The 11,583-nt window shown below is 40.4% G+C and overlaps 1 protein-coding gene across 7 annotated transcripts in view; it reads left to right on the plus strand.

The window, feature by feature from the left end:
* The window catches only part of SVIL (supervillin), a 108,100-nt gene extending 98,977 nt beyond the window's left edge, over positions 1-9,123 (plus strand). For all 7 annotated transcript variants that reach the window (XM_018075312.3, XM_018075311.3, XM_018075310.3 and 4 more), the window contains 7 exons: positions 45-252; positions 1,042-1,175; positions 1,847-2,002; positions 2,404-2,547; positions 6,628-6,749; positions 7,567-7,722; positions 7,848-9,123. In XM_018075312.3, coding sequence (XP_017930801.2) covers positions 45-252; positions 1,042-1,175; positions 1,847-2,002; positions 2,404-2,547; positions 6,628-6,749; positions 7,567-7,722; positions 7,848-7,934 — 1,007 coding nt within the window. In that variant the 3' untranslated portion in view covers positions 7,935-9,123. The remainder of the gene's footprint in view (positions 1-44; positions 253-1,041; positions 1,176-1,846; positions 2,003-2,403; positions 2,548-6,627; positions 6,750-7,566; positions 7,723-7,847) is intronic.
* Positions 9,124-11,583: the final 2,460 nt, after the last annotated feature.

An 11,583-nucleotide genomic window follows, 5' to 3' on the forward strand; every position in this document is an offset into this window, starting at 1 on the left:
CATGTGACTGTGTAATGCTGCTGCACTGTTCCTGTCTGCTCCAGGTGACTGGAGGCTATATTGCGTGCGAGGAGAAGTTCCCAATGAAGGAAACTTACTTGAAGTAGCATGTCACTGCAGCAGCCTGCGCTCCCGGACATCCATGATTGTCCTCAATATAAATAAAGCTCTTATCTACCTGTGGCATGGCTGCAAAGCTCAATCTCACACCAAGGATGTAGGAAGAACAGCAGCCAATAAAATAAAAGAACAGTGAGTGTCTGACCTATATTTTGGAGATGGTTATATAGGCTATCAATTTACTTAAAATAGTCTGACTCAAAGAAAATTTGAAATAAATAAATCTGTCTTCTGAGTACAAATGCAACTTGTGCATGCTTGGTGAGGAGGACAAGCTGGTTTGGTAGAGGGGAGAAAATGTTCTGTAATCACTTTCACTGAAGGTCGAATGCTTTTATTAATAGACTCATAGAATGGTTTGAATTGGAAGGGACCTTCAAGATCACCTAGTTCCAACCCCCTTGCCAGGAGAGACACCTTCCATTAGACCAGGTTGCTCAAAGCACCTTGAAAACTTTCAGGAATGGGGCATCCACATTCTTCTACTGTACTAATTACAGTTGCAAAAAAACCCAGACACTTTCTATTTGGAGGGCTCAATATCTGAATACCAAATTAAATTACAGTTGATAAGAGGATTAGAGTCTACTCTTGTGAATAAGGATGAGGAAATTATTTTGGGAAAGCATGCAAGGAGGCCATCAGCAGTTACAAAAGCAGGTAGTGAAAATCCCTACTTGAGAGTTCACGTAAGCATCTCTTCCACTCTGGGAATGGGATCAGAAATGGTATGAGAATGGTTGTTGAAATTCCCCATCTTGTTTTTTGATAATTTTTCAAAGTGCTTGTGTTGACATGAAGTGTACAACAAGCCTAGAGGGTACTTTTGGGTTCTAATAATGCAAATGGCCAACAGGTTTGTGTTAGCTGTGTTTGGGGCAGGAACACTGGGTTCACTCTCTCTCTCTTTGTGTTTTGTAGATGCCCACTGGAGGCAGGGCTGCACAGCAGCAGCAAGGTGACAATTCATGAATGTGATGAAGGGTCAGAGCCCTTGGGATTCTGGGACGCGTTAGGAAGGAGAGATCGAAAGGCCTATGATTGCATGTTGCAAGGTAGATCTGCCTTCCTGGATTTGGCACTCACATTTGACTTTACTGGTCTATGGTATTGTAAGATTTAATGTAAAGTTTGTGAAGAACTTCTTGATAGTTGAGATGATCCCTTCAGAGAGATGCTTCCAAAAATCTACTGAGTTAAGTCATACTTTTCTAGAATGAAAGTGCTGGAAAACCAAGTGTTTCATTTTGTTCTTCCCCCTTCTGCTGCCATCTGTATTCAGGCAGCTCAGAGCAAGAGTTAACACTGTTACCAGTACACTTTGCTTCTCTTCTGAAGGGATTTAGGAGGCACTTCTGCACACATTCCCATCCAGTCTTTGCATTGAAACTGCCCACAAAGGTAGCAGGGGAGTGGATTTACCAAGTGGAAAATTTGTTAGCTAACTCTGAGTGAGCTTGCTTCAATTAAGCTGCAAAACAGCCAGTTATGAAATGGCTGATAGTAACTAGCTAGGATCAGATTCAAACTGATGGCAGCCAGCCGTTTAGCTCAACTTCTTCACAGCTGTTGCTAGTCCGCCAAGACATCTGGTTGTCTTTCCTGATTTTTCAAAAACCAGAGAATTTACAGTCACTGTAAAAGTGACTGTAAATTATGTTTTTATTTTTCACAATCATCTCTGACATTTTCTGTTGCAAATCTTCTTAAATTTTGTTCTTTTAAGATCCTGGAAAGTTTAATTTCACCCCCCGACTGTTCAGCCTCAGTAGTTCATCAGGAGAATTCTCAGCCACTGAGTATGTTTACCCTTCAAGAGACCCTGCTGTCATCAATTCCATGCCATTCTTGCAAGAGGATCTTTACACTGCCCCACAACCAGGTATATGCTTTAAAATACTTAAGTAACAGGAAAACAGATAACTGTATCCTGCAGCAGACAGTGCTTCAGTAGCTGTAAGCACTTTTAACTTGATTTATTGCAGGAAAATGTGTGCACGTGATGCTTATACAGCATTAAGAAATAACTAATTTTTCCCTTACAAAGATGCTGAGAACTAATCGAATGTATATGTATCCTAAAAGCTTGCTGTAGAAATACATTGTTTATGTCAGATAATCAGAGTCCATCTGAGGTTTAGCTGGATGATTAACAAAAGGGATTGGTAAACTGTGAAAGGATCCTGTTGTCATGCTGACAAGCATGTGAGACTGGGGTTGTTTAGAGGATTATAAGAACTAATAAGTGGCTGATGATGGGTTTGTTATTTTCTGACTCCTTAGCACTGTTCCTTGTTGACAATCACCATGAAGTGTACCTGTGGCAAGGCTGGTGGCCTGTGGAAAACAAAATCACTGGATCAGCTCGAATCAGGTGGGCTACAGACAGGAAATGCGCCATGGAGACAGTGCTCCAGTACTGCAAAGGTAACAGATTGCTGTGCCTGACTGCTTTGAGAGTGTCATACCTTTACATGCCTTGCCGTCTTGAGCTGAAAGGTGCTCCCCCTATTTTATCAATAAACATCAGCTTATTTGAAGATACATTCTCAACTCTTTCTTAGCAAAGAATTTGCCTAGTAATAGCATTGTTCCCAAATTGCCAAGATACTTTGCTGACTTAATTCTCAGAGGAAAGGTTTTATTTTTTTTCTGTGCCCCTAGTGGAGGAGAATAGCTCAGACATCAGATCTCTAAAAGTGAATACTGAGAACACAGCCTCGTAAACCTGAATGCTTTCTGTATAGCTCCTCTTAAATTTCATAAGCTTCTGTGTATCAAAAAGACTGAATGAAGATACTGTTGGCTGATGTAACTGGGTGTTGATTTAGTGGGAGAGGTGGAAAGACTTTGAAAATCAAGAGCAAGTCTCACATGGAAACTGGTGGCTATTGGAAATTCCGGAGGACAGAGCCTCAGCTCTGTCCTCATTTCTGCAAGATAGTTGTTGCCACTCAGTGTGCAGTGATTCAAGCTGCATTTGATGATCATGTAAGAGTACAGTGCCTAGAGATTATTTTCTGCACTAGTAGAGGTTCTTTGAGACACCATAATGCTTGCCTTCTCACTTCATCTACTATTATGTGAGGCTGAGAACAGTCCTTGCATCTTCTGACAGAAGATGAATAAAGAAAGGTGCGAAGTTACCATGCAGGAGAGAGGGCATAAATAACAGCCTTGTTCGTTAATTCAGAGCAGTTTCCCACTGTGAACAAGTCGCTGGGCTTAATTGGTGCAAACTGTGTCCTCTTGCAAGGAAATCCTAATTGCTTATAGACCTTGAGACCTCATTATGCCACTGATTTCTTCTGTAGCAAATAAACTTCATAACTTGTGACACAGTGAATGGTAATGCATTGTCTCCCATGGACATTTGTATATTTGAAGAGGGAAAGTGATATCCTGGTTGGATTCCATCCTTATGCCGATAAGCCAGTCTTTGCAATGTTTAGGTCAAATAGGAGTAACAACAAGTGTTGTGTTTCAGTTGTCTTGTGTCACTGAGTGGAGTTGGTAACACCTGGCAGGAGACAGCTGAAAACCCGTACTCCAGACATTGAAATGTGACCTTTACTGGACTGCATTATGGCTCAGTGTGGTTCATCAGGTGTCTCTGGCACTGCCCTGCAAAACAGCAGCATTTGTTTAGGAATGGGGGGCTAAAGACAGGGCAGTTATTGGAAGAGTCTTTGGCTTTGACTGCAGAATTCCTAAAGAAGAGGCCAGTTGCTTGTTCACCACCACCCCCAGTTTTTGCAAGTCAAAGATTCATTTCTTTGAAGCCATGTCACACAGCGTGCTTCACAGCAGCAGTGAAGGTCAGCACAGAGGAACAGAGTCCCATGCAATGAAGTGCCCAGAGCTGCTCAGCAGGCTAGGGAGAGATGAAGGTAAGATCCCAGTCTCATGCACTCCCTGATGCAGTGCTATAATCTTCTGGTAATGAAAGTCATGTTTTCTGGTCCCAGCCAGAGATTGAATCAGATGCACATGCTGAGGTTTGGATACTTTTCCAGATTTCTTGAACTTTGAGTTTGATGATGGGAAAAGGGATTAATGCCTTCTGCACTAGATTGAATTTGCTGCATTCAAGTTTTATGCACAGTGGGAAGTTCTTCAGTGATTCTTCAGGGGTCTGAAGTTTAACTCGTGTATCATAGGACAAGTTATTTTGCTGGGTGCTCACTTTGCAGCACTTGTGGGTTTTAATTTCTTTACCATGGGTATTTCTCAAGAGTTTCAGGCTGTGTGGTAGGATAGATACAGAACAAGTTTGTTACTGTTAAAAGACCAATTCTGCTCATACTATTTCTATGCTAAAGATGATGCACACTTCTGTAGCAGTTTTTTTCCATTCAAACTATGCTGTTCTGGTGGTGTGTTGCTTTCATGATCTGGAATTTTGTCAAGCACTTCAAAATTTCACTGCATCAAGCTGTCAGGGTTGTCTAGCTCTTATGTGGTCTTACTTATCAAGGTGTAGAAATTTAATTTCAGGAGTTATTAAGGCTGCTGTAATTATTTTGACTACCAGAATGTAGTTGAGTGATCAGAAGCATTAAAATAATTTTTTCTTATTTTTCCTCTCCATTTCTTTCCTCATCTATGTCCCCCTTTTCCTGCCCCTCCCCTTTTTCTTTTCCTGGCTTGCAGTGTTTGACTACATGATGGCATGAAAGGGACTGATTAGCAGCTCTGGATATCCCTTGAATATATGTATCAGTTTCCCTTGTGCATAAATCTCCTTTAACTTGTCAAAATATCTTGAAATTTTTTCTGTAGTTTTATTTGCTAAATCAGCAGTCTGGAGAGTCAAGCTCCAGATTGCCAGGAGAGGGAAGAATCTGGTTTGCCCTTCAGTGATACTTACTGAGGAGATCAGCTTGTGCTGAGGACAGAATTCATGGAATGAAAATATTTCTCCACTTATATATAAATTCATCTTACCTATACTGGAACATTGCAAACACCACTCTCTTTTTATTCTTGGCTGAATTATTGAGAGCAGCACAACTAGAACAGATTCACATGGTTTTTTAAATGCACATATTTTTAAGTATTTTTTTAATAGTTCATGGTAGAATGAACAAATAAACCACAGTGAAAATATGTGAAAGAGAAGGTTTAAAATCAAGTACTCAAATGATAAATCCTCTGTCTAAATTCTAATTCACATTCTAATACATTTGTTAGACTGCTCCACAGAGCTTTTACCTCTAATATGCAGTTTCATATGAACATATTCTCTCAACATCTGAGGTAAGGCCAAACCTGTAGCATTCAGATTTTGCAAACCTAAAGGAACTCCCACGTCCAACCAGACCCTCTGTTTGCATTCAGCAAAGGTGTTGCATGAGTTCCCTAGGGTGCTCCTTAGCAATGGGGAGGAGCTGTGTTCTTTTAGACCCTCCTGCCCGACAGCCCACAGGCATCAAGGGCAGGTAGGGACTACAGTAAAAACCAGGGCCTTCTGCAATGGAGGAAGTCTTAGGGCGTTAAAGATGCTCTGAGACTGAATGTAAGGAATAACAGAATTTTTTAATAAGCAGTTCTTACAGAAGCTACAGCTCTCAGAAGCGAGGTCATGTCATGTTACTCTGTTACTTTCACCTGTGAGCTTTGCACCATCTTCGGCTTTTCCATTGCCCATCTGGAAAAAAGATTTGTTTAGACTGAGTTGTTTGAATCTGAGTAAGATGAAGGTCAAATATATTTTTTGAATTATAGTTTCTCTCAGTCCCTGGCTGCCTGTCTACCTCTTTTCAATAATACTTGGAGTTTATCAGGGCTTTCGAATCCCTGGGGAATGAAATCATTCCCTTTGTTCACTAGGACGTGGCATCACTGCTGGGCAGGGTTATGTCCATGTCCTGCTACTGTGTGCACAAATACATGTTTTAAAGAAGCAGGACTCTCTTGGAAAATCATCAGTAAATACTATCCAGCTATTGCAATACCTCTGTTAACTTTCAGATCCAATTCCTTTGAATTCATAATAACAAAATTATTGTGTTACACTTCAGTATCCCAAGAACAGTTTAAACATTCTCACTTAAGCCTCCAAGCTTAAGCTTTGTCGGCTGCTGGCAGGACACTTCTGCTGAGCATGCCAGAAGGTTTCATTTACCTGAATTTGGCTGATTTCAGACCATTACACTCTGCTTACTCTATTCAAACACTGTTTTTGTAAGACAAGAAAGGCACTGGGTTAGGAGTAGCTTTTGGAGATTTTCAGCATACATGTTTTGATCTTTGTGGTGAGATACAGTAAACTGCAGGTCTAAGAATACTGAAGAACATGTTAGAAGGTCCCATGCTAATTTTCAAGAAAAAAAAACCTGTTGAAATTTATTCTTACTGCCTTAAATTACTTCAGCTTTTCAGGAAAGAATTAAACATTCTAAGGAGGTAGCTTTGGATAGTGGGTTGCATTGCAAAATATGGTACCATTTGTAATTTCTCATTTATCCTTTTTTTTCTTTTTTTTTGGATTTTGACTGTTTTTAGGAAAAAATGTAAAGAAGCCCCCAAAATCCTATCTAATTCATGCTGGCCTAGAGCCTCTGACGTTCACTAATATGTTCCCAAGTTGGGAACACAGGGAAGACATCGCGGAGATCACAGAAATGGTAAATCTTTTCATTGCACTGGCTGTTTCCTATTGCTAGTAACTGTGTCTTATGTTGTCAGTAACATTTGTTTGTGCTGTTTATGACAGCTTGTTTGTGCTGTCAAGCCCCCCAAGATCCAGAGAATGAACTTAGAAAGCACAGTTCAGGAGTCTGCGCAGGAAAAAAAAACAACAACATAGCTGAAGTCTGACTGGGAGCATGAATATCAGAGGCATTCCTTGTTGCTTTTTCATGTAACTTTTCATATTCTCTTTTTGTTAAAAACAGGAAGAAAGTGTTACCTGAATCATCTCTTAGAAAGAGATGTGCTAGAGTTTAGCAGAACAGCTGTTTCAATCATGCAACAACATGCAGTTCTGGTCTGTCCACTAGATTTAAAGTGCAGGGGAGCAAAACACCCTGCAAAGGAGCAGCTGGCTCTAAAGGCTCCAGTACTGACTTCCTCACCTGGGATGTAGAGTCACAGCCAAATTACGTGTGGCTGCTTTAAAAGCTTCCAGTCAAGAGGCATCTCAAGGCAAATGACATTTTCTGTTTTGTAAGTCTTCTGCAGCCATCTTTAGTGCAAAACACTGGCTTCATGACTAAACGCAGATTTCAGCCTCAAACTGAGTACAGGACATCCTTCTGCTAAGTGCAGACGTGTTTTTAGCTGTGAAATTGTTGTAGGGCAGGGCTTTTGGCCTCTGTGCACAGCTCTGTGCTCCATGGCCCAGGCAGAGCAGGTTATCCCATGCTATCTGCAGGATTCCATGAGCACAGTTGGTGGTTTCAGCATTGTGATCCTGTTCTCCATTTTCCTTTTCTCTTCCAGGATGCGGACGTTTCTAATCAGATAATACTTGTAGAGGATGTGCTAGCCAAGCTGTGTAAAACCGTGTATCCATTAGCAGATCTTTTAGCTAGGCCTCTGCCTGAGGGAGTTGATCCACTGAAGCTTGAAATTTATCTTTCAGATGAGGACTTTGAGGTAAGAAGAGAATAGGTGCATTGTTACTCTCTGCATCTGTGTCTAACCATGCAGTAAAGCCATTTGCCGGTTATGCTACTTAAAAGTGGTTTTGCTAATGGCATATCCTCTTGTTTTAAATGCAGGTTGCATTAGAGATGACAAGAGAGGAGTACAATGCACTGCCATCTTGGAAGCAGGTTAACCTGAAGAAGGCAAAAGGACTTTTCTAAGCTGTGTTTATGGGAGTGAGCACTAAAGGGATGTCCGTTCTCACTTTCTATGTCCTTTAGAAGAATTGTACCCTATATTTACAGAACAAATAGAAATAATCTGAAGTTATTAGTGACTACCTATCTGGAGGTGTGTAATATTATAAAAGGCCAAGAGAACTCTTTGAAAATGGAATTCAGTTTTGACTTTTAAAGGCAACATGTTTAAGCTCGGCTCTCCTATGCACTTAAACAGTAGTTTCTTGAACTACTGCTTCAGGTGTCCTTTGGCTATATACAATACTTGCCATTTTTGTTTTTAAAGAAGTTCTCTTTGTAAAGTGTTATTTTGTTAGTTTGTGGATTACAAAGAATTTATATTTATATAAACACATAGAACAAGTATGTATTTAACAATGCAATATATATTCACTTTCGAGACTTTCATGTCAAAACTACAGAAAAGTAGCTGGATGGCAGTTGCTTGTACTGAATTAGCTATACCACCAATATGTATCTCCTACGCATTCTGAAAAGTTTCTCTTTGCAATAGTTTAAGAATTGTTCTCAGTGCTGCTTCAGGTGCTAAACCGAACAAAGCGTTTGTATTTATAGCATGGATTTCTTGAGAAACTATGCGAATCAACCTTTATACTTTATTATCCAAAAATGTATAGTGCCTTGTTTTTTGTGTACAGTTTATATACAAAAAAAAAAGATTGGTCTGCATTTTGAAGATGGCTTAGAACAGTCTCCCATGTTACTTTTATAATAGTAGAAATAAAAACATCTCAGTTTCTAATACTTGTTGTAAACATTAAAAATGTCTTTTGTGATATAAGAACTGAAAGTAAAAGCTTCTGAATAAACTCCTAGCGATGCTCTGGCTTGTCATTATCTTGTACTGCTAAGTAATTGGAACCTTCCATAACATGGTATTTTCTCAAAATATTTTAACTTTAGATGTCTGCAGGTATTGTACAGAGTTATAATTTGAGAAGCAGATAATGTAGAAAATAATCAAGGTATGAGATAAAATTATGTTGGGCAACACTTTAATGCTGAATGTTGGAACAGTCACACAACTCCTGTATCTTTTGGGTTTCCCTGTTTTATATATGAAACCAAAATTGTTATGCTGATTTTCAAACTTTGAAAAAATCTTTTCAACCTTTGTGCAATTGGGAGTAAAACTTGAGCTGCAAATGAACATTGTGTCCATTCTTTCAATAAGCACTAAAGTCAAAATCATTTTCATTCAGCTAATTACGACATTGAATAGAATCATCAAATCATCAAATATTTGCTATTGTTTGAAATGGTTTTTTAGGCATTTGAAATTTCTATAACAAGTTGTGTGGTTCCCCTCTGGTAGATTAGTGGGTTTCACATTTTCATTCTTGCCAGCATAAGTTTCCTTCTGCCCCATAGCTGTTCAGAGCTGCTCCTGGCCTGCAGAGGTGCTGTTGCTGCTCTTATCATTCTCCTAGGCCCAAGGAATTGAAGTAAGACCTTTGAACGTGTGAGGTCCAGATTTCCTCAAGATCTGCAGGAAGTATTGCTCCACAGTTAATCTTGCTTTGACAGATGGGTTAATAAGTTGTAAGCAAGCCTTATAAGGAAATTAATTAAAAACTTAGAAATAAAAAACTTAGAAATACACAAGTACAATTCCCCTGACCTATTACAGGTGAATTTTCAGCACTGGAATATTTCCTTTCATGTATGTGGTTTCTGTCAAGAACTGAAATGAAATAACCCAAGAAAATCACAGCAACAGTATTCAGATGCTTCTTACACAGCCTCCAGCAAAAAGGTGTTTAGATGCCAGTTCCTCAGAGGTCCTCATCTGCCTTCTGCACGGGATACACTATTAGTTTGAAAATGCAGGTCTTTATAGTGACAAGTTTATTTTTCAAGCACTGAGAGGTTTCCAAAGTCACTGCTGTATTCGTCTAAAAGTATTTTTGCACCCATATATTTTCCTCTTTCACCTTCTCTGGTGATAAAATCAAGCAGGAATTAGGTTTTGATTATTCATGTTCAGTCTGTTCCATGGGGGTAGCAGGTTTCTCTGTTTTGATTTTTCTACTCAACAGACAACAACTGATTTGCATAGCATGATTGACCTTGTTTTTCCCTCTGGCAGGGTAGTATCATTTGCTTTTGTGTTTTGAAAACACCATCAGTCCTTCAAGTGCTGCTGAAGGGCAACATTCACCCACCTTTAAAGCCTTTAGAATCTCAGCTAAAAGGCAAGATGAGCCAGCATGGGACCCACAGGCAGTGAAACAATTCACTGTTGTCAGTTCCTGTAAATTTTACACAATTTGGTATCTAATGTCCCAGTTCCAGGAACCACTACACAAAACCCAACTTTTTACTCAGGTGCTTTGCTCATAACTTTGCCCAGGGAAGCTTCAAGGTTTTGCAGAAAATATTTTATTATCCATAATATACTTGTTACTTATCAAAATGCTTTTCTGAAATGTGAAGCTGGCAACAGAAAGCAAGTCAGTGTAAGGACTCAGACAGAACTAATTTCCTGCTACCTTTCCACTCCACTATGGGGATGCCATTTATGGTTGGAAATTAGAATCACAGAATATGCCGAGTTAGAAGGGACCCACGAGGATCATGGTGTCCAACTCCTGGCCCTGCACAGGACTATCCCCAAGAGTCACACCGTGTGCCTGAGAGCATTGTCCAAACGCTTCTTGAGCTCTGTCAGGCTTGGTGCTGTGACCACTTCTCTGGGGAGCCTGTTCCAGTGCCCAACCACCCTCTGGGTGAAAAACCTTTTTCTGATATCCAACCTAAACCTCCCCTGGCACAGCTTCAGGCCATTCCCTTGGGTTCTGTTACTGTTCACCACAGGAAAGGCCATTAAAATCTTCTCGAACTGTGTTTACACCCCTGCACCGGAAACGGAGCTGAAACAGATCTTGTCTGGGTAGGGGGAGTGGGTTAGTTTGTTTGCTTGCATGGGTTACCTGGTGTTATCTCCTTGTTTCAAATAGACCCCTAAGAACACTATGTCTAGGGTGAACTTGAAGGCAAAGTTTCTGGTGTAGGGAGTCTGTGCATGAAAAAGGCAGTTCTATCGACCCCACAGCTTCCAGGCCTTGAGCCATGATTTTTATCTCCTATAGTTTTGAACTGCCCCATCCTTACCCTTAAAAATGCAGTTCTTTGACTGCACAATCATTCCAGCACAAATAAGGATTTTTTTTAGCAGTGAAATGGGCTGGAAACATGGATACATCAGTATGCCCCAAAACAGCAATTAAAACATTATGTCTGAAAAATCTGCTGCCTGTATGATTCAGCCAGAAGAGGAGGGAAACTGGGAGGTGGGTAAAAGGAAAAAAACCTAATCTTTAATTGGTTGGGAGAGTTTGTTTCTGTCTATCACCATCCCACCTGTCTCCCAAACAGATACTTGGCTGAGGAGGAGTTGTGGACCCACATGCACAACTGGTGAAAGCTGATTCTGAGCTTCTCTCAAAGCCTGTGGTGATTTCACGGATAGGGCAGTGGCAGGTTGGTGCAGTGAGTCCAAGTGTTTCACGGCCCACTGGCGTAGAGCATTAACCCTGCTTGACTGCAGTGGCAGCAAGAACAATTTGACCAGTCTCTGCTACTAACTCCCAGTCTTTGTTTCCATTTT

Source organism: Manacus vitellinus, unplaced genomic scaffold (genome assembly GCF_001715985.3).
Source record: "Manacus vitellinus isolate BGI_N305 unplaced genomic scaffold, ASM171598v3 scaffold_3_pilon, whole genome shotgun sequence".
Lineage (NCBI taxonomy): Eukaryota > Metazoa > Chordata > Aves > Passeriformes > Pipridae > Manacus > Manacus vitellinus.